Source organism: Sycon ciliatum, chromosome 2, assembly GCF_964019385.1.
Source record: "Sycon ciliatum chromosome 2, ocSycCili1.1, whole genome shotgun sequence".
Lineage (NCBI taxonomy): Eukaryota > Metazoa > Porifera > Calcarea > Leucosolenida > Sycettidae > Sycon > Sycon ciliatum.
The window spans coordinates 20,141,892-20,169,598 of record NC_088644.1 but is presented as its reverse complement, the minus strand read 5'-3'; the positions used below and the strand labels follow the sequence as shown (position 1 = coordinate 20,169,598).

Genomic DNA, 27,707 nt, shown 5'->3' with positions numbered 1-27,707 from the left:
CACTGTCTGGAGCGTTATGATTTTGCACAATACAATGTAGTCTTTTAGGTGCGGAGTCCGCAGCTTACGTGAAGAATTTTCAGGGGCTGTCGAGTCCGCACCTCCACTGGCTCTACGGCCGGCACCAGCTCCACTCCTCCACTGCACTGGCTCGGGCAGTGTGACCACTGGTGAGTGGTGACTGTCTGTGTTTATGCGGTTCTGTCATTGCTGCACGCACATGAGCAAAAAGTCAAAGACCCTGCCCTGGCCCTAGCCCTGGCCGGCTTGCCAAATACCGCCAGCGCTAGCGAGTGAGACTGAGAAGCCACGCATAATAGTATACTAATACAGCCATGTAGGCACAGCATTTTTTACTTCTTTCTGAGTAGAAATGACCGTCACTTCGTCTTCAACAACTGATGTCATTTTCAGTGATAACTCGACTACCGGTACCGGCCATACTCCATCAAAAGCATTCCGCATACTAGTCATGTACATGTAGATGTACGCTACTCTGTACTTTTTTTAGCTGGAATCAAGACTGGTACAGTGGTAGTGCAGTGGTAGTAAAAGTCAGTAGTTGTGCAGACAACGAGTACGAGTACGTAGTGTGTCAGTGTGTGTGCAGCGGTTTTACTTTTTTGCTCCGTTACTGAGCTATGTTAGCTAATGAGTATTGAACTGGTTATCTACTAATCTAGTTCTCTAGTTTCTGCGTCCGTGACCACGGAGACAAAGGGAGCAGCGGCCGGCGGTTCCACTCTATCGCTGCAGCGACTGTCACAAACAGCAACCATTTTCGAGGAGCTGCGATCCCTTCGCCGCACGGCACATTCCAGGCAGGAACTGGCCAAAAGGCGCTACTGTCTTCCCTCCACTATCTGTGTTCGTACCGGTACGGTCGGTGTGACTGAGGCGCTCCACCCAGACAAGTCGCTGCTGGTAAGTGCAATGCTCTGCGCGATCGACGACAGGTGCTGTTATGCTGCGTGAAAGATAATCTCAACCAGTATTGAATTTCTTCTATCTGCTCGTTGGTAATTATTTTTACTAATGCACTAGGGACGACACCGGGGCAGTCGCGAATATGTCCGGTCTCGGAGATGTGGATCTGACCAAATTGAAGGTGAGCGAAACATTTGAATAGTTTCAGGAGATGAAATCTACTTACTTTTTTACTGGCAGTAGCGAGTGCACGGTTTGTGACGCATTCACTTGCACAGTGGGGAGTGCTTTAGATTATTGTCTCAACACTGTGGAAGTGATTTTGGAAGAATGGTAGTAAAATTCGGCAATACGCAATGTTCTCTGCAGGCTGTTGATGACTTGCGCAAATCACTGACACGTAAAATGAAAGTTTGTTCTTTGATGTGTCTCCTTCTCTCACGGCGTGAGTGACGGCTTGAAAAGGCCTTACATTGCTCCCAACGGAGAATTTGGTGCATCGCACTGTCTAATTGTGTAGCGTTTGTCCCGAATTTCGGAATGCTCGAACTAGAATCTTTCGAACCTGTCATGGCCATGTGAATACGTCCCGATCTGTGGCACAGATTCGCCACGGGCTACGCATGCAGACACACCGAACTGTCGCTTATCAATCAGAGGAACGCCGCTATGCCAATGTCTCCTTCACTATTCAATCACCTATGAATCAATTCAGTTTAGCTCTGTGTGAATCAGAGACTGATCAGAGCTATTTTTGGGCAGTGTTCCTGCTGCACATGGGATTGTAAAGTAAAGTAAAGTTTGCACATCCGCGTTACCACCGGCTATACAATTGTGTTGATAAACACAACAGGCAGCTTAGCGAAGTTTCGCTCATGCCAGGCCACCGCCATGCCTGATTACACCAGGATGGCAGATGCAGCGCCATACACGGCGATGGGATTGGCCTAGATCAAAATCCGGAATAATATTTTGTCATGATCTAGTTCACCATTATTTTTATGATACGGGACTCCAGTAATGTGGGATATGGGGAGCATATCACTCTCTTAGTTTGTATGGATTTTCCGCGAATCAAAACGATAATTTTACCAGAAGTCATCTGTAGCAAGACGGTGCCGGTGCGACTAAATCTCGCCAAGAAACGCATAGGTCTGAGCACGATGTGTTTGTAACTCGCAGTGGCATGCTAAATGCGATCCCCAAACAATGACAGTGACGAAACAGTGGTTTCCATTTAATCTGGCACCTTGCGTGACTGAAATTCTGGATTAACAAGTCTGATCTATTGTTATAGTGTGTATGCCTGTGCCGGTTTGGTTACTGGAAATTGTGCTGGTTTGAGTGCTGGCTAACACAGTGTTAGGTTTGCGGGGAAGACTGCAATTGCAATAATATCAGTCCTTTATATACATATAACGTGTATGACAAGACCTGGAGTCATAGATGTGCGCTACGTAAGTAGCATGGGCTGCAGGAAGCGGTAATGTTCTCCATCACATCTTTCCCGCTCTGTTTACAGACAACTCTCTATGACTGTTTGGCAAGTAACTTGATGTGAACCTAATGTCAGTGTTTGAGGCATGTGTGAAGGGAAATGTCTGCAAAATTTGCTGTCGCCACCAGGATTCAAACTATGGACCATCACTATGCCTGCGATGCTCTTGCAACATGAGCCATGTATGGTGCATGTGGCAACCAGCATCCCAATAAAGACCGGTCAAATTATCTTCTGTTGCTTGAAACGCATCCTTCTGTTCTTGTCCCCATAGAAAAGTGGAAACCCATTCTGACTGTGTCATTGTATATCTGTTGTGTACAGGACCCAGGAGGTATATTTGAATTGATTGAAGTCGTCGGTAATGGCACCTATGGACAAGTCTATAAGGTACTGTTCTTCAATCCGAATTGAGTTGTTCTTATCCTAACTTTTCAATGTTTGATCTTTGACCACTTTGGTGGGTCTGATCTACTGACCTCCCACCGCTTTAGGAGCTGCATCTGCACCTTGATCTCGGGGGGGGGGGGTGTTCCTACGGATGCGGAAAACTCGGCCTCCAGCCTAGTTTCACGTGAACCATGAACATTCTATTTTTATTTTTATCCTAAATACAGCTAGAAACAGACACTGAAATCCAGTGCTGGACAATGACATGAATATCAGTGAGGTTCTGTCATAGTATATTAATTTTATCAATTGTTAGCAACACAAACATGTTTCCCAGCAGGCAACTGCATCTTACATGTACATAATATTGTTATTTACGTTGCGATGTTGCCATGTTAGTTACTACAACACTCACACGTCGGCGGACCGGGCACTGCCCGTAACCTTGAAATATCCGTAACTCCGAATCACATACATATTTATGGAGAAAGGCCGTAGATTGTCGGCAGAATAGCGCGAGCTCCAGTGTGGAGAGCAAACCCCTTCCTAACAATCATCGCCGAAGTCGCTACCACTATTCCGTACTGATATGGCACATGGCGTCAACTATTTCCGCCAAAAGTGACTAACGCATGCTCCGTACGCGGATGCATACACGACCCACACACAGACACAGCAGTAGTTGGTTGGCACCACAGGGTAACTGGGCGAAGGATCTGGCAGTGTGTAACCATGGAGGCGGCCGACCCGACAAGGCGGGGACCGAGAGTGAGACCGAAATGGCGGCTGACCTGCCAAGGGCAGTAACCGAATAGAGTGATTCGGGAGAGTAGAGAGAATGCTGCTAGCTACTGAGAGTTCAGTGCCCAAGCTAGTTACCCTGGTGGGCCACCCAATTAAGTCAGTGCTCAGAAATAACGAAAGCATTGAATAAGGAGTATAGCAGGAGCTGCTAGCAGTCAAGAAATCTAGGTACCGATAGCGCTACTGGAAGTTGTATGTATACCGGAGGAGACATTCGTCACACAAGTTACAGGGTACAGGGTACAGCGCTACTGGTCAGTCACTCACTGTGGCTAGCTTCTCTGATACTAGCCGCACCTCGGATGGCTCAACACGGATATAGCGCAGCACGGCGTCGCTGCGCCAACGCCCCATATGGCGGATCACGTGCTCTGGTACGCCTGCGATAGCTGCAGACGTGGCTGCTCCGATCCGGACTGGGTGGCTGGCATAGCTGGGCGGATCTGTAATCCCACAAAGCGGTAGGAGGGTCCGCACCTCCCTCGTGACGTCCGCTCGTGTCAGAGGCTGGCCATCGTGGTAGACGAGCAGCTGAACTCTAGGAGATTGGAACTCCGCCGACACTGCCGTCAGGTACCGCACCATCGCCGTAATAGGACAGCTGATGACATCGGTGTAGCCGTCCACGTGGGCTACCGTGCCTCTACCGTCCGGGTCCCTCTTTGATTGCAGCAGCGTGATGGTGACACGAAATGATTGTTGATCCAGGGCCATGTTGCCAAACGTCAACGAGGTGAGCTCACCACAGCGCAGGAAGCCATAAAAGGCCAGGGTGAAGGCGCACTGCAGCATTTCCTGGTCAACTGGGTGCCGCATGGAGGAAACTTGGAGGCGTCAGCAAAGTTGCCGGAGGATGGGTGTTGTGATAGGCAAACGAGGGCGGCCAGGTCCCGACGAACGGGCTATGCCTCTTAACACTCGTGACAGTAGGGACGTCGGCTGATTCGGGTACTCCAGGCCCATTTCGACGTGTAAGTTCCGGATGGCTGATATGTGCGAACCGAGGGCGGCTGCAGTGTGTGCATGAGGAGGGCCGCGTAGTAGCACAGCGTAACGTCGCTTCCAGGCAGGGCCACGACGTCATGCTGCTGACAGAAATCCAGGTACCGCCGCTCTGAAGCTGAGTATGTCCTCCTGGATGGCGGTGCTATTGCCAGGGACGCCAGCCTGGCCACGTCTTCGGTCAATCCGGTGTGGGCAAGATTGGCATGTCCGGATGGAGCTGTGCCGTGGGTGCCAGGCAGCGGAATTCCTGCAACAAGATTCCGGGAAAGAGCATCGGCAATGATATTAGTAACACCAGGGATGTGCACTGCTGATATCAGGCAATCGTGAGCAACGCGAAGATGATACAGACACCTAACTAGAGACATCATGCATGCAGACGTGTGCTCTGGAGCAGGGGAGAGCAAGCAGCTGCCGAAGTTGAAGTTACGACAGATGGCTTTGCCGTCAAAGCGAGGCTGGTGCGAGAACTGGCTCCCAGTAGGCGCTGTTGGGGCTGGGAGCCCCCCCCCCCCCCCACGAAAGGGGCAGCTGCTGGGCTGACTTGGATGGACCATGGAGCAACGCTGGCAGGGAGGCCGCCCACGTCCTGTGAGACAAGACTGCCACAGGTTCGGGTCAATGACGGACCAGGAATAGCGGTGAGGGAGGGACGCCTTGGCCATACGGAATTTGCGGTCCTAGGACAGCCAGGCATCATTGTGGAACCGGACGTTGGCATCGACAATGATGGCCTGATACGCCCAGAGATCACCTGCCAGCTGTGGTGAGGCGTCGCCAGCACCCTAGAGTATGTGGTGAACGCTTCCACCCATGTGGCAAGATCGTAGATGTGTCGTTTGGCGGGTTGCCGGTGGGAAGATTTGGGGACGAGCTGCACAGATCGGCCCGCGCCCACGTTGAGTTGCATCACATCATGATCCTCCTCGAAACCCAGGGATTCAGGCAGCAAATCGCTTAATTCTGTGAACCCACCTCGCACAATCCGGTCTCGAAGGCGAGGCGGCACCACCGGGAGGTCTCCAGATGATGGCCACTGTTGTGACGGGTGGCTGGCGGCCGGTACTGATACTGGTAAAACCGGCGCTGTAGTGGCAATTGATCCGGCAGCACAAAACGAGGCCCCGCTGAACGTCGGAACATGAGCGGGTCCCGAGTTTACGCCAGTTCCTGGGCCGGCGAGTTGGGCGGCGCCAGCCTGCTCCAGCAGGGTAACCTTGTCGGCCAGAGGCTGAATAGCAACAGCCACGGCGGCTGAAATCTGACTCTGGGCCGGGGCTCCGGCCTGGGTGGTGCCAGACGGGGGTACCACTTGTCCAGGAGCGGAGGAGGATGTTGCTCTAGCGTAGGGGGCTAGAAGATGACCTGGCGGACCTGCGCGACATTTCTTGCCTCAGGATGGGAAAATTTGAGTAAACCACTCCGCGGATACTGCACTCAGAATTCCAGCACGCCCAGGGACTGGACGCCACAACTAGGCAACAAGAGACCGAAACTACGATGTCACCTTGTACAAGGAAGTCTGAGAACAGAACTGAAGAACTCCGGAGTTTGAAAACACGGAGCAAGAGTCATGCGAGCCAATGCAACTAACAAAGAGAGCCAGGCACGAAGGCTGCTGAAAGGTGTACATATGCAAAGAGAGCTGCTGAGAGAGTTTGCACATGCGCACAACGGCGCATCCGTGAGCTGCCACGAACACGCGCGTGATAGACATCAGCATACAGTGAAAACATTACATCACCACGTTAACATACTTTAGCTACGCAAAACTTGCACAAAAGAGTAGGGATATTTCCACTGAAACTCGGCCAAAGTGTGCCCGGTAGACCGAAGTGCCCGTAAATTTGGCGTCCGGTTAACTGAGTGTACTTTATGTTTAATGCTTACACTAGAAGTATTACGAGTATGGTGAATACGTTATCTTTGTTGTCTTGGCTATTCTCCAGGGACGGCACACCAAAACTGGCCAGCTAGCGGCTGTGAAGGTGATGGATGTGGCTGAGGTGAGTGTATGTTGAAACTTCATCACGAAGCACAAGCAAGGGTTGTAAAAATACTGTCCTTTATTCCCGAGCACTGGAAGGTCACATTCTGCATGCTTCCGAAAGCGTGCTGTTCCTATGTGCCTCACCTATTGTTAGTATTTGGGTCATGATTTAGAAAACAGAGGCAACTCTGAATTCCTCAACCACACCTGGATAGATTCTCACTGAGATGAAGAGGGAAATATCCCAGAGGGCCCTGGTGAATCTAGGGAGGAGTAACACTATGTATGCACCGGAACTTGCACACATGATGTACCCCATTCTACTTCAGAAGTGGATGTATTGTGTCCTTTCGTAAAACATTGATGTGATGAGCCCAAAGGAAAAGAGCTTGGGCTGTTTTGTTTACGATCAATCTCTATGAATGTGCTTTGTGTTCTTGTGTAACCCAATTCACAGGAAGAGGAGGAAGATCTGAGACTGGAGATCAATGTGTTACGACAGGTAAGGTCCAATAGTCATGCAAGCATAGCATGATCATAGTCATGCAAGCATAGCATGACCATTGTTGCACTCACATGACAATACGCCCGGTGGTTCATTATGCAGTACGGCCTTGGGGATCGATTTAGTTCATACACTGTTTTGGCTGAGCTTTGCTTGTTGTCTGACGCTTTTGCAGCACTCTCATCACCCCAACATTGCGACGTATTACGGTGCCTTTGTGCGCAAGAACCCAGGCAGAGATGATAGCCTTTGGGTGAGTTGATACACCCCCACACATTCTCTCTTTCTTTCTTTCTCTCTCTTTCTCTCTCTCTCTCTCTCTCTTTCTTTATCTCTCTCTCTCCCTCCCTCTTTTTTTTAACCATCTGTCTTTTCTGTCTGTCTGTCTCCCACTCATTCACTCTCCTTGTCTTTCACCCCCCCCCCTCTCTATCTCACTCACACTCTGTCTCTCTCTCTCTCTCCTCTCTCTCTCTCTCTCTCTCTCTCTCTCTCTCTCTCTCTCTCTCTCTCTCTCTCTCTCTCTCTCTCTCTCTCTCTCTCTCTCTCTCTCTCTCTTTCTCTCTCTCTCTCTTTCTCTCTCTCTCTCTCTCTCTCTCTCTCTCTCTCTCTCTCTCTCACACACACACATACTCACACACACACACACACATACACACACACACACACACACACACACACACACACACACACACACACACACACACACACACACACACACACACATATAGACACACATGCACATACAAACACACACACACACACACTCTCACTCACTGTGCACATGCTTCCTGTGTCTCCCTGTCGCCCTGTCTCCCTCGTTGGCACCCAATGATGCTGATTGTTAACAGTTGGAGGCTCTAATATCCACAACCTTCTGTTGGCCTCGTATTCAAGCCATTCGAGTTGCTGCGCAAATAGCTCTATAAGATGGCTATGCACTTCAACATCTCCTCCCTAGAAGTCGATTCTGGCTTTGAAATTTTGTTGTTCACTTTCGCCGGGTGCTATTTGCTGGCACATTGTTCCTGGTGATGGATGTGGAATGGTCTCTTTGTGCTGAACATGTGCACTACACAGCTTGTTATGGAACTGTGCGGTGGAGGATCAATCACGGACTTGGTGAAAAGTAAGTGATAATTGTTATACGATACATGTCTACCCTGTTTGCTGATTCTTTCAAGTGGAGTTTGCCGATGTGAAATTTGGTTTTCAGAGCCTAAGTTTCACCCAAGTTGGGCTTGAGGCAGGCCGAGAGCCTAAGTATTTCTGAATGTACTGGATTTTCTGGCCACGGTTTGCTCTGAGGTTTTTTCTTACATTATTGATTGTGTTTCATTGATTCCAGGCTCAAAGACCCGTGCATTACGGGAAGATTGTGTGGCGTACGTTTGTCGAGAAGTCCTTCGGGTAAGTCAAGTCTGTTCTTCAACTAACTAGAGAGGCTGACGTCCTGTACTTTGACTGTGTACATAGAACAGTGTATACTGCCTAACAGGGAAGGCTGTGTGGTGCTAGAGAGAGGCATCCCACACCTTTTGAATTCCTATCACAGGAATTCATGTCCGTTCGTTCTTTCTTTGTTTTCATGCGGCAGGGCTTGAGTCATCTGCACAAGTGCAAGGTCATTCACAGAGACATCAAGGGCCAGAATGTCCTGCTAACTGACAACGCAGAGGTCAAGTTAGGTATGTTCCTCGACTGTCTTCCGTTGTGCTTCAAAACAGTAGAACTAATCATTACCAACGATGATCTGACGCAGTGATATCTGTGAAACATTCTTCTTTACTCTAAACATATTCTATTTCAATTCTCTGCGTGAATATACAGTCAGGCACCAAGTCCTTTGTGCACTCGAATATCCTGCTACTATTGCCACACTGTGTGTCCTGCAATTCTGAGTTCTCGCACTCTCTTACTGATTGATATGGTATTGATGTATTCTTCCATTTCACCTGCTGTAGTGGACTTTGGAGTCTCGGCTCAACTAGTACAGACTGTTGCAAAGCGGAACACATTCATCGGCACACCATACTGGTGAGTATTGGCCTGTCTGCATTGTAGCAATGTATGCAACATCAGATAAATTTTTCTGGAATCAAATATCTGCTGAACACCTGCTGGCATACAGTGACTCAAAAGAAGTTCCTATTCCCAAGCAGCTTGACTCTTTCATGCACTGATGAGCTAGAAGAATGAGCAATTGAGTGAGTTCCTTTGTGTGTCATGTCACAGAAGGTGTGACAAGGACAGATTCCCATCTGAAATAATATTATTTGCTCTCCTCTGGCTTAACAGTCCTTTTTCCCTTGAAGGCATTCTCATAAGACAGTCTCATGGTTTTATGACAGGATGACAGGAAGAAGTATTATTCCATTTTTCCTACCTTTACAGTACTGCTGTTTCGGAAGTTAGCTCAAAAAGTTAAGGTACCGTATTTCCCCGATTATTATAAGTCGCACCCCCATTTTCAGTTTGAGCAATATAGTTTGGATATATTAACTTCAGTAGTAAGTCATGCTCGATTGTTAGTCCCCCCCCCCCCCCCCCCGTTTTTACCCTTGATTTTTTTGTATAGAAGGTGCGACTTATATTCGGGGGAAATTCGGTAGTAGGTGAAATTCTGAAATTCGGTAGTAGTTGTGATTCTGAAAGCTTGCCACTTACTTCTTTAGATGTAGTTTGTTCACTTGATTGCTTCTGTCTCTCATGCGTATTGACATTTTCTGCAGGATGGCTCCGGAAGTAATTGCGTGTGATTCTTTTCGCGATGCATCCTATGATAACAGAGTAAGTGAGGGTGATACATAGTATGGCTAACATGGTACTACTAGTACATGATCTTCATGATCTTCAAAGAGAACGTGCAGCGTCGCTTTGGCTTTAAACTCTGATGAGGACCTTGGCGGGGATGTAGCTGATTGGTCATATCCCAGACAATAAGACTGACCTCATTCTAAAGAAGTAGAGAGTGCGATGGAGGACATTATTACTTGCGAGTGGATCATGCTGTAATTTCAAATTTGGACTTCACGGAGAATTTCAAAGTTTTAGGAAACCAGAGGCCACATGCCACGTACTGCTCTTTTCTCTCCGAAACTCAACACTTGCAAGCCAGATATGAAAGAAAGAAAAAAATCATCAGTTTACCATCACTGTGGATACGAGTCATACTGTAGCTCAGTTGATTAGAGCATTGCTCGCGAATAGCAAGGTCCCTGGTTCGAGTCCCGGTGGTGTGACTGATGATTTTTTCTTTCTTTCATATCTGGCTTGCAAGTGTTGGGTTTCGGAGAGAAAAGAGCAGTACATGGCATGTGGCCTCTGGTTTCCTAAAACTAGATCATGCTGTGTTTGTACTTCTTGCCGGTCTGCTTGTGTATGATAGTGGTTGACATCCATTATGATTGTACCGATTTGTGCTAATCTCCATTACTCACGGTTCTGCTCTGCTGTACAGTGTGATGTGTGGTCAGTTGGAATCACGGCCATTGAAATGGCCGAAGCAGAACCACGTACGTAGCACCATTTACCTGCTCATGTATGATGATGCGTGTAGTTCCAAAGACACATGATGAAGATATCCTTGTAAAATCTCGTCAAATTGTTGGGCCTGTTGAGTCTTTGTCATGATACTAGTTAGTGGGACCAGGGATGCGAACACATGCATGTACATGTGTAGGCTAAACAATCAGTATCAAGAAGTACCAGAAATCAAGTTCATGAACTTCTTTGTTGGTTCTATCATTCTGCAGCGCTATGCAGTATTCATCCGATGAGAGCTCTGTTTCTCATCCCGCGCAACCCACCTCCTCGCCTTAAGTCCCGAAAATGGTCGCGCAACTTCCTCGACTTCACCGAGAAGTGCTTGATAAAGGACCATCGCAAGCGAATGTATACGGACGACCTACTGGCGGTATGCACTATGTATTGATGTATTCCCTCTCCTGTATGTGTGTGTTCTGGTTTTACATATTGTTGCGGAGCGGCCCTTTCTACATGCTGAACTTGTTTATTATATGACATGCGAATTAGTCACTTTCAGCACTTGTTAACATACTACAATTGTCTAATATTGTTATGCTTGTTTGATATAATTTATAATTGTCCATGTTTGCAGTCTTAGTTTTCTTGATATTTTCGGGTTCATTTGCTTAGTGTTCACCCTGTGATGACCAGTAGAATATTGTTAACAGCTGATGTTGTTAAGTTCCACGCCATTGTCCCTATATATAGGCAGGCATAGTGGGATGGTCTAAGACCATGAGTTAGAAACAGAGGGTACCAGGTTCAAGTCCTGCTTGGAAGCGGAAGGAATTTTTCCAGCCGTGCTGCGACCCACAGTTAATTGGGAACTCGTGGCCTGGCACGAGGGTAACATGGATGCAGCTAATGGGATTTCGGTCTTTGACCACTTGGTGGTGGGTCTGATCTACTCACCTCCCACCGTTTAGGCGCTGCATCTGCGCCTTTGATCCTAGAGGGTGGTGGCGTTCCCACGGCGGATGCGGAAAACTCGGCTTCCAGCCGAGTCTCACGCGAACCGTGAAATTTAATTTATTTTATTGTCCCTATTTGTTCTGTGTTCTCCTCTTTTGAGCACCTCATGTTGTGCTCACAGCTCTCCATTACTGTGCTCCTTGTTTTCCAGAGGCATGACTTCCTGAAAGACATCAATGACAAACAATGCCGTATCTATCTGAAGGATATGATTGACCGGAAGCAGCGCAGAAAGGGTAAGTCGGTCATAAACTGTTTGCTGATTCTAGCCCGATATCTCTCTACCCCAAGTGTACGTGCGATGTTCCTTGTACCTGAATGGTGTTAATATGGGTGTCGCCCAGTTATACATGTAGGGTAGGTGCGACTTGGCTTAGAAAAGGTGCACCTTTTCGTATCTTGTCTGTATGACTGTAATTGGATGACCGAAACAGCTTGCTGTCTACAGCATTGGGTATGGCTGTACTTACATATCCGGGCTTTATCCCACTGGATGTTTTCATGATAATTTACACACCTTGCATTTGTTTCACCCTAGGAAGTGCATTGTGCTGTGATTTAGCACTGACTTCTCGTCCTACACATGTCCCCATGTAGGGAAAGTGCTAAATCTGACTCGCACTATGTGGTAAAGCTGTGCCCAAGTTTCTTTGAGCGAGTCCTAGCTGCAATTAGACTATATATTTAACTTGTTATACTGTGGAGCCTTTTCTTCGTATATTGGTTATATACAGGTAGGGTACTGGTAGTGTTCTGGTAGTGTACTGGTTGGGTGCTGGATATGAACTGGTTGGGTGCTGGTTAAAGGGGAAGTTAAGGCAAAAATTAAAATTTCACCAGTTGTAGTCTTCGGGGTGCTGAATCGAATGGTCTTGGTCCGAGGAAGCTGAGACGCTCCCTTCCTACTTGAATCCCAATCGAACTCGCGCACTTCCACCGAAACTAGGTGACTGCGCCCTACGAGATGGGGATTTGTATGCAAAATGTCACTAAAAGCGCCATTTCGTTCTCATAAAAGCACGGATGACCGCGATTGGCCCATATGTTGTAGTCTTTTGGACGCTGAGTCGACTGGTTTTGGTCCGAAAAGGCTGCGATCTAGCGTTCCTCCTTTATTCCCAATCGAACATGGTTGAACAAGCGGTCACGTGCTCCTGCGTACACCAGTCACCTGGTCACCGTGCCTGCAGGGTACAACTTACTAGCCTGTTTGACCTTTTTTGGGTGCACTCCTGTCACTCGAGTTGAACTCGAGTTGAACCTTGGTGTGAAATTTGTCGCCTGCTGGCGTGGTGACCAGGTGATTTGGGCAACCCAGGAGCACGTGACCGCTTGTTCAACCATGTTCGATTGGGAATAAAGGAGGAACGCTGCATCGCAGCCTTTTCGGACCAAAACCAGTCGACTCAGCGTCCAAAAGACTACAACATATGGGCCAATCGCGGTCATCCGTGCTTTTATAAGAACGAAATGGCGCTTTTAGTGACATTTTCCATACAAATCCCCATCTAGTAGGGCGCAGTCACCCAGTTTCGGTGGAAGTGCGCGAGTTCGATTGGGATTCAAGTAGGAAGGGAGCGTCTCAGCTTTCTCGGACCAAGACCATTCGACTCAGCACCCCGAAGACTACAACTGGTGAAATTTTAATTTTTGCCTTAACTTCCCCTTTAAGAATTTGTAAAACAATGAGTTTTTTCTTCTCCACTGTTCAGCCGCCGATGATGGTTATGAGTACTCTGGCTCTGAGGAAGAGACTGAAGATGCTGCCGTGTCTGGGTATGTAGCTGACACTCTATCCGTGTAGCACTATGCAGATGACACTGCTCTATGTGCAATTTGCTTGCCCTAAGTAACATTACAAGCTGTTGACATGAGTGTGCAGTATCAGTATGCTATTCATATCGTTTATGTTCGTATTTTGATCTCCATGTATACTTTTGCTCATAACTATAGAACATTGAAGACAGTGGCCACACTAGGCTTTGCAGAGGAAGGCCAAAACACACTGAAATCTAGTGCTGGTGGTGCGACGGCGGCAGCAGCACCTCCCGCTGGAAGTGTGATGAACAATGCAGCTGCTGCCGGGCCTGGAGCTGCAGCGGCGGGGGCAGGTCGCCCAGAGTCACTTGCACCTCAGTCCGGTGCTAACATTCCAAACAATCAGCGATCTGGTGCAGCTGCTGGCATCCTATCTGACAAGCCATCTCCTGTGTCAGGAATGCAAATGTTGCCTCAGGTTAGCCTAACACACCAAATTCATCAGAACAATTAGAATTGGGTAACTGGGTAACTGTGAAAGTATTGTGTAACTCTGGGTTCATGGTTTTGGGAGGCATTTGCAGAGCTGAAACTGGTGATTTCCTCCGGACTAGACTCATGAGGGGTTTGTTGGATATCAATCACTGTCGATAGCTTTCACACAAATTTTATTTTTAATCTCTAGAACATCAACACTGGGTATTGCTAGTCACAAGTGTAATCTATTTCGGATCTAAAATGTATACTGTGTTGATGCGCATGCATTAGGGACTGCAACAGGCTCCAGCACGACATGCAAATTCTGCAGCTGCTGCAGCCAGGTCAACAAGCCCGGATGATGAAGACGACGAGGATCCGGACAGAGATGGAACGATACGCGTGAATAACATGAAGCAGTACGTACACTATGTGTTCTCTCAACTTTGGCGCTTGTCTAGGATTTGACTCAGGTTGTAATGTTTTGGTGAACTGGTGAGCGAGGTGGGAATGATGCGGGGATGACACTGGTAGTGACCATACTACACTAGTACAATACAATGAGTATGCAAAATGAGTGTAAAGCGGGCGATGGCGCCTGTTAGGAATTCCCTAGTAAAATAAGAATAAAAAAATAAAAAAATAATGTGCTTACCTACATGTAGGTGTATGTGTTACATCATGATGAGTGACAAATGGATTGTCCATGCAGAAAGGCCATGATTGATCTCCAGTGACCTGAAGACCTGTTCAAACCTACCAGGGATCCTCTGTGGATTTGTACTGCTCTCTGTACTCAAAATAGTGCGGAACACCATTGTTTCACTTCCCTTCTTTGAACTTCTCCATTGCAGGTCTGCACCACAGGATTACCAGTCAGCCATCTCCATTCAGAATCTTGGTAAGAATGCTAAAGGCACAGCATGTACAGATTATTTTTTGTCATCCCTCGGGTTACTGCCCTAGGTCTCAGCCTCTTTCCTGACAGCCCGCCATTCCTAAAAATAATGGTCCGTAGTGAAACATCTCCGTGTGACTGATTGGATAGCTGAGAGCCAGTGTGACTGATTGGATAGCTGAGAGCCAGCACTATATTGAACTTTTTTTGTCTCAGTACAATGATTGTGGACATATCTCTTAGAAAGTCATAAACTGATCGGATACTCTATTAGCCAAGCATGTAGCCTATCTTCAAGCATGTAGCCTATCTTCAAGCATGTAGCCTATCTTCAAGCATGTAGCCTGTCTTCAAGCATGTAGCCTATCTTCTTTTACATCACACTATGTGCTGTAGCTACATCGCCCAATCATGCGCGCAACACAGAAGACGCTGGATTCAGCTTCGACACAATGGTGGTTCACGATCAACAGGTATGTGTATGTATAGTGTGTCGGAATACAACACCTCAAGTCATGCTTTCTTACCTTTGTCTATGCTCTGCTTGTCCACACACTGGGGCGCGAGGTGGCTAAGTGGCTAGTGACTTTACTGAGACTGCTATCTGAATTGGTGCGGACATGCATCCGTCCGTCAACCGATTAATAGCTTCTCACCTTTAGGTCAACATACCTGCGCTCCTGAGTATCTGGATTTCCTGTAGAAAGAGATAGTGGTGAGTGGGGAAGCACTTTTAAAACAGGGATTTCCCCGGCCAAGCTGGAATAAATTGCCTGGACATGTTTGGCTGATGTTGACTAAGTGAATGTTTGCTGTCATTGCTATATCGGTACAGTCTGGCGGAGGAGGACATCGCCAGAGTGGTAGTATACCTGCATCTGCTTATGAAGCTGCTCAAGCACCTGCCAATTCTGGTCGCAGTGGTCCATCCTCTGGACGGAGCATGGGCTCGTCCATACTGGCTCAGGGGCGGCAGGATTCTTTCGGCTCTCAGGGTAGTCCACACCAAGGGGGCCGCAAGGATTCCTTCGCCTATGAGAGTCACCTGGAACCAGTTCCCAGTGGTCCCGTTGTTAACGTGAACCCGTCGACTGCACCCGGCAAAGGACCTGGCTCCATGGTGCCTGAAATTCGCAAGTACAAGAGCAAGTTCAACTCTGAGATCCAGTGTGCAGCACTCTGGGGTAAGTTTTCTGTCGTAAAAATAGGTTCAGTGTGCATTAGAATAGCGCTAACTCTCCTGTAGCCTTGTCATGATCATAGCAACTTCCAGGGCACATAGCCGCACCAATTCCTTGGCTACGCAAAAAAACTTCCGTCTTTCCGAAATTTACCATGTCCCGGATGATGCCCTCTTGGGAAAATTTGGAAAAACGACAAGTTTTTTTTTTGTGAAGCCAAGGACTGACTTGGTACGGCTGTGTGCACTGAAAGTTGCTATGGCAGTGTACATAATCATATGTAACACATTCATCCCATGATGTAGCGGTACTGTAGTAATTATTTGTAACAACGAACACAGCAGTAACGTACTTACGTCTGTACTATCCTGGATTAATTCCACGGCTGGCGAACTGGATGAAGTTTTCTGTGTTTTCTGCATTTCAATTGAAGTTTACCAGTTTACCAATTCTCTAACTTTTGCTCACCTGAGGAGAGTCCTATTTCTTTGCAATACCTCTTTCCTTGCAACCCTGGGCATAGCTCATACATTCTATCCGATATATAACGTACTTCGTGCCACACTATTTCCACTTACTGCAGGTGTTAATCTCCTCGTTGGAACAGACAACGGCTTGATGCTGCTGGATCGTAGTGGACATGGTCAAGGTGAATCTCTAATGTAGTAATGAACCCTTTTTTGACATTTATCTGGAGATGCGTCTCAGCCTTGGCATCTGGTGCACGTGTCGTGTGTGTGTGTGTGTGTGTGTGTGTGTGTGTGTGTGTGTGTGTGTGTGTGTGTGTGTGTGTGTGTGTGTGTGTGTGTGTTGCCAGCTAGTTCGGTTGGTGGGTACACTTATGCCTGATTGTGTTGGGTTTGCTGCCAATGGCTCGGCTACTTGAAGGTGTAATGTTGTACCTGCCACCTTTGTTGGTTCCAGGGTTCATATACTTTCTGTTTGAAGTATACATACCTGTTAACCATGGACTGCTTCTGGCTAGATTAACTCTTGTGTAATCAACAGTGCTAGTGAAGCTTATATCAGATCCACTCTGATTTAGCCACCCACACTAGCAGCAAGTATTACCTTTACTGGGGGCAGGGGTAACTGCAGTTGGATCCCAGGACGGATACCCTGATGCCGTCAATCCTTTTTCTGCACCTTGTCCTCACCCACTTACTGAGGTGTGGTGAGCCCAAAAGTGGGATCATTTTCAAGTCCACCCAGAGTTTTGGGGATTTCAGGGGGTTTCGGCCCAACAATAGCCAATTGAGTAATCTTTCCAAGATTCCTTTTGAGTCTCTCTCCCCTCTCCCGGGGAGACCCACGTGACCAGTTTTGGTAGTGAGCAACAAGTAAGTACAAGTGCAAGTAAGTGTGTGTGTGTGCATGTGTGTATGTGTGTGTATGCAAGCATGTGTGAGTGTTTAGCATGACTCTGTGTATCACCATCCGATTCAAGTCTCATTGCTGTGGCTCCCAGCTTTTTTATTCTAGTTCCTGTGCATTGAAATGGAGTGTTTACCAAGATTTCCTTAACTGGGCATCCATCCCTCCATTTTTTTGCATGAGTCGTAACACCATGGTGGTAATATTTCTGTTTTTGATGTTTTGTGCAGTTTATCCGCTTGTCAGTCGGCGTCGATTCCAGCAAATTGATGTGCTGGAAGGTCTCAACGTCCTGGTTTCTATCTCAGGTTAGAGCAAGGAATTCAGTGTTTGCCGGTGTGTCTTAAGAACATGTCTCCAAGATCCTATGTGCTGGCCTATTGCTGGAAGCCACTCCTACAAATTATTTCTGCTGCCGGGGAGAATCTCATAAAAATACTTCCTACTTGTTGACTTGTACATTTTGTTTTACTTAATACCACAGAACCATCAGATGCTGCACAGCGGGGGCGGTGGCATACTGGATGGAAGTGGGACGGAGCAGAAGTAACTCCTCCGACCAAGGGTCTCGGATTCATCCGTGGCCACCATCTGCTGTTCCAGAGGCTTTTATGTACCTATGAGTTATGAGGGAAAGGCGAAAGGAGGTTACAGGCAGTAAAGATATTTCCACCAGCTCTTTTGCTGCTGGGGTCAGTAGGGTATAGGTCAGTAGTCAGGGTCACATCTAAAATCTTTGCTGCCGTGCTCTGTCATGAATAGAGATGAGCAAACAATATGATGACCCCGCTTGGAATGTCTCTGAATAGAGCTGCCAAATGTCTATGAGAAGAGCTGCCAAATGTCTGAGTAGAGCTGCAAAAATGTCTCTGAGTAGAGCTGCCAAATGTCTCCGAGTAGAGCTGCCAAATGCCTCTGAGTGGAGCTGTACCGAAAACCAGTTAAGACCATAGACCTACTCCAAGCTGCAACCTCACGACTGCAGTGACAGTGAAAGAGATAGTCTACACGATATTGAAGGGCACGTGCCCAAGTGACTCGCATATGCGAGCTAATTTGGCCGGTTCGCTGGGCTTGTTGCTAGTCTGAGTTAGCATGCTACACTCAACTTCGCTTATAACGACACTCGGCGGAGCATCAAAAAGGTGTCCTTATTCGCGAAGTGTCGTTATACCCGAAGTCTCATTATATGCATTACAGTGGGATGGGACTTTGCTCTGGGCATGGAAATTCTGTCGTTATTCGCGAATTGTCGTTATATCCGCAGTCGTTATTAGCGAAGTTTAGGGTTCACGGCTTGCCACTAAAAGCACCCGTCACGTGCGCCTCCATTTTGGATTATGGACGCGCGCTACAGGCCGCGACAGCGCCTATCGAAGTAAAAAAATATCGACTCGAAGTCTAGCCGGAGAGCGTACTTTTTGAATTTTTCCTTGGCTTCAGTGGCTTCACTTCACTCGGGCTTTGCATTTTTCTGACTGACCTGGACTTGATGATGGCGGCGGTGGCGGTCTTGGCGAAAGATCCAGTTCCATCTGAGACACTCTGTCGTCTTTTCTTATCTGCTGAGGTTCTGGCAAAGCGCAGCTGCATCGAACCTGACTAGATGTAGCTGCACGCATCCTTTGTTTGCCCTGCAAATCTCGATCTGTTGCTCTTCTTGCTGTTTGGCCGCTGATGCCATGGAAGAAAATATTCTTCCTGTAAAGAGGCCGAAACTGAGCTAGGGCACGTCAAGATATGTAGGGTATACAAAGAAAAAGAAATGTCATGGTCGTTTCAGCAGCTCACGACAGCCAACACGCTCCATCGTCGGGATTGGAAGTATCCAGCACGGCTGTTCCGAGCGCTGCTGCTCTTGTTATTCTTCTTCTTCAGAATTTCTCCACACCTTGTCGCGAATGTCGGCCAAAGTACGCGCGCGCGTGCACGGAAAATAGATGCGCTGAGCCGTTTCTTGTTCGATTTTGACAAATAATGGCTTGTTGTTTTGCTCTTGACCTTGGCTATCCTTCTACCGTTCAGTATTTTACGGAAACGCAACGGCTCCCCCTGTTTTTTTAGCCGAACTTTGGCCAAAGTTACTGGAAAACCCGGAACTCGTTTGAAAAAATACGAACGGTGGAAGTCTTGGAACGTCTTTCGTGCGTGTGGATTCAAAAATTCAGGCAGTTTGAGCCAACCGTAATGAATCCTGTAGAGTTGAAAGTGAGTGATATTGATGGGAAAATGCGATTTGAGCACTGACCGATTGTGTGGGACAGTATATGCACGCGCCTGTCACGTGCATGATGTAGCTGGCGACGCTAGCATGCCAATCCGTGAACCCTAAAGTTGACTGTAACTCTCATTGAATGTGTGTGTGTGTGTGTGTGTGTGTGTGTGTATTTGTGGTACATATACATGGTATGTTTGTGCCACACAGGAAAGAAGAACAAGCTGAGAGTGTACTACTTGAGTTGGCTTCGCAACAAGATCATCCGTGGAGAAGAGGTAGTCATGCAGTTGAAACCTTACTGTCAATATGCATGTCAGGGGCAGAGCAGCCAGGACAGCATACTGAGCAAACATCTCCATGTCTCTAGACTAATGGAGCCGGCGTATGAGCATTATAGTGTAGTCACATGTATACCAGTGTACAGAGGTGTACGGATAAACGGCGGCAGCACACACTGTACAGAGAGTATCATCTTCTGACGTTTATGGCTGGTGCACTGAATGGTGTCACATGTTGCACTATATAGATTGTGCTTGCAGCGTGGAATGTACTGAATGGTGTCACATGTGTGTGTGTGTGTGTGTGTGTGTGTGTGTGTGTGTGTGTGTGTGTGTGTGTGTGTGTGTGTGTGTGTGTGTGCGTGCTTGCTTCCTAGTTTGATGCCCATGGCAAGTCAGGCTACACAGATGTTGGTGTACTGGAGAACTGCATTCACTACAAAGTGTGTAAGTTGAGCAATGTTGCCAGGGTTATTGCCTGTTTTTCCTGCTACTGACAGGATAGTTCTTGTTTGACAAGAAGAAAGGAGTCATGTCTGCCAATACTGATCCCGTGGCTGGTATTCCATGATGCATGCATCCATATGTATCCTACATCCTATGAGGTACACATAGTGGATTCCAGGATGATGCCAGGAAACTCTAATTGGTGTAAAGATTGCCAATAACACAATGATGAAATTTCAATGAAACTTTATTCCTTCTATCAACAACTCTCTGACAAAATTCACTAGCAAAAACAAACACTCTAAATTGTACTTGTGGAAGGAAAATTGATTTTGACAATTCTTGCCTTCCTTGTATCTTCTTTTTCGTGGTGACTCATACATTGATATTCTATAATCTCCATCTCTGTCTCTGTCTCTCTCTCTCTTTCTCTCTGTCGCTCTCTGTCTCTGTCGCTCTCTCTCTCTCTCTCTCTCTCTCTCTCTCTCTCTCTCTCTCTCTCTCTCTCTCTGTTTCTGTCGCTGTCTCTCTCTGGCTCTCTCTGTCTCTCTCTCTCTCTCTCTCTCTCTCTCTCTCTCTCTCTCTCTCTCTCTCTCTCTCTCTCTCTCTCTCTCTCTCTCTCTCTCTGTGTCTGTCTCTCTCTCTCTCTCTCTGTGTCTGTCTCTCTCTCTCTTTCTTTCTCTCCCCCACTGGTGTGTTGGTACATGCAGTCAAGTATGAGAGGATGCGGTTCCTCTGCATTGGACTGAAAAACCGTGTGGAGGTGTTTGCCTGGGCACCCAAGCCTTACCACAAATTTATGGCGTTCAAGGTAAGGGCAATTATCTGAAGCATGTGTTTATGAAAGTGTCCACGTTTTCAAGGCCGTGCTCATTTCAATTATTGTTGTTTTGCACTGTAGACAATCACACGTCACTTGTTTCTCAACTGTGCAGTACTTATCATGATTGTATTGTTGCGAATCCTTGTTTCTTGTGACAGTCATTCAGTGAGCTTCAACACAAGGTGCTAATGGTTGACATGCTGGTGCACGAGGGAACCAAGCTGAAGGTGGTCTTCTGTACTACACAAGGTATGTCCTTAAAACGGTAGTTGACAACAAAGGCAGGCCACTTGTTTTAGAAGGGGTGGGCCATTTCCTAATGCTGACCTGTGTGTGTGTATGTTAAAATTGAACACATGCATGGAGACAGCAGAGACTACTAGTAGTGTGCTAGACCAAGAGCTGTCACTGGATATGCTAGTGTTTCAGTACAGTCTCTGTTGAAGCACTACAGTCTCGTGTGCTAGACCAAGACATTTCACCGGACATACTAGTGCCTCAAAGTCTCTTTAATGTCGCTTTTTTCCTTTTCTGGGTTGGTCTTAGCGTAGCAAGTTCAGTGCCTGTTCCTTCGTCAACTGTCCTCTGCTGTTCTTTCTTGCTCCAGGCTTTCACACTATTGACATGGACACTGGATCTGTGTTTGACCTCGCTGTTCCGTTTCAGGTAGGTTTTTCACAACCCTATGTGAAGGCAAACTGAAGCTGATATAAAGTGCATGGACATTTTAGAATTGTTGTTGATACACTTACTTTCGTGCTGATAGGCAGTCAGTGGAATCTTGTCTATGGGATCAAATCATGGCAACTCTGTGTTGTCTTGACCTCTCTCAGCCTATACTGATGCTCTTCTGTCTGTGTTTGCTCAGGGTCGTGGTGGTGTGGTACCACATGCTATCATACCAATGCCTGGTGAGTGCCAACGTACTTTTAAAATCACATGCTGCAGCGGATGATTGAGGTGATGAGCATTACTGGGCAGGATCGGGAGTTCTGATCCTTTCTTTGATGGAGTGAAGCAGACTAAGTCTTGTTGCTGGACTAACCCTGCTCATATTGTACGCATGGTCAAATTTTCATAAGGCGCATGTATGGTGAAAGCATTGAAAGCATATTTGTACAACTCCTATTTTCTCCGTGCAGGTTTGGAGCTTAGTGAAGTTCTGCTCTGCTACAACCGTGAGTCATATGGCTAGTTTAGTTGCTTTGAAAGCTGCAATGGGTCATGGTGCCCAATTTTCTGATGTTCTATCCTTCTATAATTATTCTGCTCTGGTGGAGTGTACCAGGTGACACTCATAGTTCTTGTGTTGGCACTGTAGTGGACAGTCAAATCTGGTGGATGCCCGGGTCTGCACCCTTACTTGCTTTGTGCGTGCATGCACTCTAAGTTGTGAAACATTGGAAAATGAACCAGCAGTGCTCATGGCTGCAAGGCCAGCACCCCATGGCCACTGAACTTCTCTACGGATTTCAATGTCTGCAGCAGTATATTTAGTTGAGAATGTGGCTAGATGATGCCAGAACCATCTGCTATATACATCGATGTCCTGATGTACTATGTTACTACTACAGTATCTTGAGCAGCTGATTATGTGGTTAATACACACCTGGCAAAATGGCGATAAATGTGCGCCTGCCCACACACACCCTCTCTAAGCTGCCAAGTTACAATCTGGTACAGAGCTCACCTTTTCACGCCCAGATGGATACAGCTAATCCCTGTATATCAATCTCCCTTCTGTATTCCATTGCCATAATTATGTCTGTGTTCATTCCACTGCCTTGTGCCTGTCAGATGAGGGTGTCTATGTGAACTTCTATGGTGAAGTGGTGCGTGACGTCAGACTGCAGTGGGGAGAAGCACCATCATCTATTGGTAAGTTGGCTTCATTTTACCACTGTCCACCTGTTCACCTGTCCACCTGTTCACCTGTCCACCTGTTCACCTGTTCACCTGCATGCATTAGCTGCAGTGCTGTCATGGATATGTGAAAACGTAACAGGATCAAGGTTGAGTCTCGGGGAATGGGTCAGTGTATACCATGTGTGATGCTGTCAAACCATCTTCTTTGCTTTGACCTCGCCCACTCGTTGTGGTGTGGTGAGCACGATAAAAGGGATTGGACCCATTTTCAACTTTACCCATATATTTGGTCGGAAGTCGTAATTTTCCGGAAACCCGAGTCAAGTGTTTATCCTATCAATGTTAGTGGATGTCTTGTCCTATGTAACGAGAGAGCTTGGAAGCTCAGGGCCCTACGCTATGCTTTTTTGCCTTGATGACCTAGACAAAAAAAAAGCATAGGGATGTTATAAATTCTTTAAAAAATTCCTTTTTTTTAAGACACAACCTGGGATTCGAACCCGCACTATCGCGCGTCCTGCATGCATCCCCCGATACACTTCGCATACATACTAATTCTTCCAAGTTGTTTCACATTGTGATCTTGCATTTGAAAGCCCTATTTGAATATGCATTGTGGCCAGCCGTCTTTGATGGCACGGTACGGTAGGGGATAGGTACGGGACAGGTACGATCGAGGGTAATACGACACCGTCTCCCGTACCGTACCATCAAACACAGCTGGCCACATACAGCTGCCCGCAATATTCAAATAGGGCTTTCAAACGCAAGATAATAACGTAAAGCAACTTGGAAAGATGGGTATGAATGCGAAGTGTATGGGGGAATGCATGTAGGGCGATAGTGCGGGTTCGAATCCCAGGATATGCCTGAAAAAAAAGGAGAATTGAAAAATTTATAACATCCTATGCTTTTTTGCCGTCAGATATGGATAGCGCCAGGCGTGACACAAACAAACACACAAACAAACACCAAACGAGAGAGCTTGGAAGCTCAGGGCCCTACGCTATGCTTTTATGCTTTTTTGCCTAGCTCATCGTGCATGTTATAAGAACTGATGGAATTGTCTTTTTCCGTTCATTGGCCACATCACTGTATTGCAAAAACGTTTCAATCGGTTTGAATATTATGAGTTAAGCAAAAGTATTTGCAGAATTTATTGCGGATTGTTGTTTCTCTAATAATCATCTACTTTTGTTTTGCTCCTTCTTTAATTTTTATCTCCTTATATTGTAAATCAACAAATTTTAGCCGATGAGAAATAGAAACCTCTCGATTAGAGAGGTTAAGATGCACGTTATTTCCGACGTGACGCGCAGTTTCACGTCAAATTTGAAATCGATCGGTATTTTTGCTCTCACATGCATTCATTGCTCAATCATGCATCATTTGCCTATATGACAAACGTTGGCCTGCGATTTACTTTGCGAAATCAGCGAAATTAAATCGCCAGCGAACATTAGTTGATTTTAATACAGGAATCGGATTTTCTGGCCTTTTTGAAGTAATACATGTACATTGACCTGTTGAGCCAATGACGACGCCGAATGCATGGTTGCCTGTGGAGCACATTACATAACTTTACAGTCTCCTAAAATACGTATCCTGTCCGACGGCAAAAGAGGCTGCAGATTTAGTTTTTCTGCGCGTCGACGGGATGTCTGCGACGCGAAAGTTCAGCTCGCGTTATTTGGCTCGCACGTCGAAAAAATCAACGCGAGTGACCTGCTGCTCACGTCGAAATTTGGACATTACATAACTTTACAGTCTCCTATATAAATACGTATCCTGTTCGACGGCAAAAGAGGCTGCAGATTTAGTTTTCTGCGCGTCGACGGGATGTCTGTCCTGACGTTTACTGGGACCGGCGCTGACTCTGCCGATCACGGCGTTCTGGACTCGACGGAATGTCTGTCCTGACGTTTCCTGGGACCGGCTTAGACTCTGCCGATCCCGGGCGTTCTGCACTCAACGGGATGTCTGTCCTGACGTTGCCTGGTACCGCCGGACTCTACCGATCACGGGCGTTCTGGAGTCGACGGGATCTCTCTTCCGACGTTTCCTGTGACCGGCACTGAATCGCTCGTTCACGCTTATTTTGGAGACGACGGGATCTCTCTTCCAAAGTATGTTTATGCTGACGCATCCTATCACCTAATCGGCGTCTATTCTAATTTAATTTCCTCCTCGTCTCCCTATTTCTTTCCAAATCCCACTCTACATCAGGGAGTCGTATGCATAATACAACGAATATTGGTACGGTACGGGACAGATACAGGAGCCCGCAAATATTGTGGACAGCTGTTATGTACAATCCTGTAGAGCCTTTTTAGTCACAGATACGGGACAGATAAGGGACAGATACGGGATAGCGCCAGGCGTGACACAAACAAACAAACAAACACACAAACAAACAAATACCAAATTAAAGCTGTGTGGACCCTGGCTAGCGCCAGACGTTACTGAAGTAACGTCTTCTGCATAGCTACGGGAATAAATAAATAAATGTAATGTGTGCTACTTTTCATTGCCTCCTTTTCTTTTTCCTCTCTTCTGCATATAGCCTACATTGGCCAAGGTAGCATCATGGGCTGGGGTACCAAAGCCATCGAGATCAGGAATGTACACACCGGACAGCTGGATGGTGTCTTCATGCACAAGCAAGTGCAAAAACTACGCTTCTTGTGCGAGAGGAATGACAAGGTCAGTGCAGTGTGATCATCTTGCTCTTATGATCTGTCCCAAATACAAATAATATCGCATCGGTAGGCTGGTTGAGAACAATCATGTTTGTATCGGTAACCTCCCGCGACAGCGCGTCCATGTTAGCGCGGTGCACTTCAGCGCGAGCGCCTTAGCGCGAGGCATTTCAGCTCGGTGCCATTTCAGCGCCGTGTCTTGACAGCGCCAATGATTTCAGCGCGAAATTTTTAAGCGCAGGACATGCCAGTGCCAATTTCTTCAGCGCAGATTTTTTCCGCGGGAGGCACTTCAGCGCCGTACATGTTAATGTACGTACGGGCACCAATTAGCCGGAAGCCGGCATGCAGGAACTTTACAGTGCTGGTGGTGACCTACAGGACTGCTGTCGTCAACTGATGGCATTGCCATTCCATTCTAATCTATGGATTCTCTTGTCATATCGCTATCTGCCAACTAAATAATTCTAACTATGCGAAAACAAGTTTGTCAAAGAATCACCAAATCCCGCTAGTGAGAGTGCAGACGAGACCACTAATTCCGTGCGTACGATAATGCGTACGATACTGCGTACTATAGTACGCGCGAAAGTGCTTCGCGCTGACATACATGCGCTGAAGTGCCTGGCGCTGACGTTACCTCGCACTGACAGTACATCGCGCTGAAGTGCCTTGCGCTGACATTACCTCGCGCTGAAGTGCCTCGCGCTGACACTACCTCGCGCTTAAATGCCTTGCGCTGAAGTGGTCGCGCTGAAATGCCTCGCGCTGTAGTGGACGCGCTGTCGCAGGATGGAATCTTTGTATGAGCCCAAGTTTCCTATCTCTAAGTAGTCAAGTGCAGTGCGCATAGCCCCAGTTACGACAGGATACTCGTAGTTAGCAAACACTAGATGGGCTTCACCAGACATTCCAGTGCAGACTACTAGTAGTGTGTCATGATGGACTCTGATTGTCAGGATGCTCATCCCTGGTATCTATCATGATCATGGTCAACTCGTCTTTTGCTATCGGCCACTACAAGGCCATTGTGATCATCAGACCACTAATACTAGGTTAGTGCATAGCAGTTTGGGCCTAATGGATTGTTAGCCACCTCTCATGCTAACCCTCAAGCATGCAGTACTGACCTCAGTCTAATGATTTGTAATCGGCCACGACAAGGCCATTGTTCTCATGAGGTCTGCAGCTCTGGACTCAAACATGTGTTTTGTAACATATTCTGTGCAGGTCTTCTTCGCTTCGGTCCGGTCTGGTGCATCACAAGTCTACTTCATGAACTTGAACCGTGGATTTGCACACCACAACGACTAGTGCCACAGCAGCCTGATTACTTTGCCTGCACCCTGGTTGGTAACTGGATGGTTAGTGTTGACAGTGTGGGGTGAGCCACACTATACCTCTTGCTGAACAGGTGCTTTTGCCAGTGTTGCCTTCGCTCTATTGTCAGTGGGAACTCTGGTAAAAAGAGAATTGTAGGATGTGGAATCAGCTTTGTACTACTATCTAAACTGAATGATTAAAGCAGGTATGGCTCTGTGCACGGATCAGTTCCTTTTCTTCTTCCTCTGAAGTAGCATTTATATGCATGCAAATTGTAGCATTCCATAGTGAGCAACATTTCCCCAATCATGCACGCCCCTCCCATGTCCATGCTTGCGTACAACATGTGATTGACCAGACTTTTTCCATTTGTCTGTTCCTTTTGACAATGTACCATATATTTTCCACTTATAAAAATGTATTTTCTCATTATTTTCTATGATTTCTCTAAGTTAAAATGCCAGTAAATACTATGAGTGTCTTGAGCAATGTCTTCGGCTATTTTTGTGCTGCAAATATCTGTTCTCCTATTTTATGATGGCCATAGCAGTGGCTTGTTGTATACTTCTAGACTTTGGTCACTGAATTGGCTTGATGGAATGCCAGGTGCAGCCATACACGCATGTGTGCAGGCGGTGTTCGTACATCGTGATTATGTCGCTGTCGATTACGATACGATTTGTATTATTATTATTATGAATGAATTATTACGAATGATCTATTCTATGAAAACAGTTTGAAACACA

The 27,707-nt window shown here is 46.9% G+C and overlaps 1 protein-coding gene across 1 annotated transcript; it reads left to right on the top strand.

Moving 5' to 3' along the window:
* Positions 1-293: 293 nt before the first annotated feature.
* Positions 294-27,707, top strand: LOC135809107 (misshapen-like kinase 1). The gene is made up of 32 exons (XM_065322377.1): positions 294-924; positions 1,045-1,108; positions 2,750-2,815; positions 6,574-6,630; positions 7,072-7,116; positions 7,295-7,372; positions 8,200-8,248; positions 8,468-8,529; positions 8,717-8,807; positions 9,084-9,156; positions 9,852-9,909; positions 10,580-10,634; positions 10,875-11,035; positions 11,771-11,855; positions 13,332-13,395; positions 13,573-13,855; positions 14,146-14,273; positions 14,709-14,755; positions 15,149-15,225; positions 15,588-15,936; positions 16,517-16,582; positions 17,538-17,615; positions 19,733-19,800; positions 20,181-20,250; positions 20,961-21,061; positions 21,232-21,322; positions 21,681-21,739; positions 21,942-21,984; positions 22,216-22,251; positions 22,871-22,951; positions 25,503-25,642; positions 26,869-27,707. Exons 2-32 carry the CDS (start codon positions 1,070-1,072, stop codon positions 26,950-26,952), a joined length of 2,784 nt encoding a protein of 927 aa, XP_065178449.1. The 5' UTR covers positions 294-924; positions 1,045-1,069; the 3' UTR covers positions 26,953-27,707.

Bases quoted from the DNA above. Each gene is read 5' to 3' on its own strand.
- LOC135809107 (XM_065322377.1), top strand. From the start codon at position 1,070: ATGTCCGGTCTCGGAGATGTGGATCTGACCAAATTGAAG. The intron at 8,249-8,467 runs GTAAGTGATAAT...CATTGATTCCAG, and splicing joins AATCACGGACTTGGTGAAAA to GCTCAAAGACCCGTGCATTA. The intron at 22,952-25,502 runs GTAAGTTGGCTT...TTCTGCATATAG, and splicing joins AGAAGCACCATCATCTATTG to CCTACATTGGCCAAGGTAGC.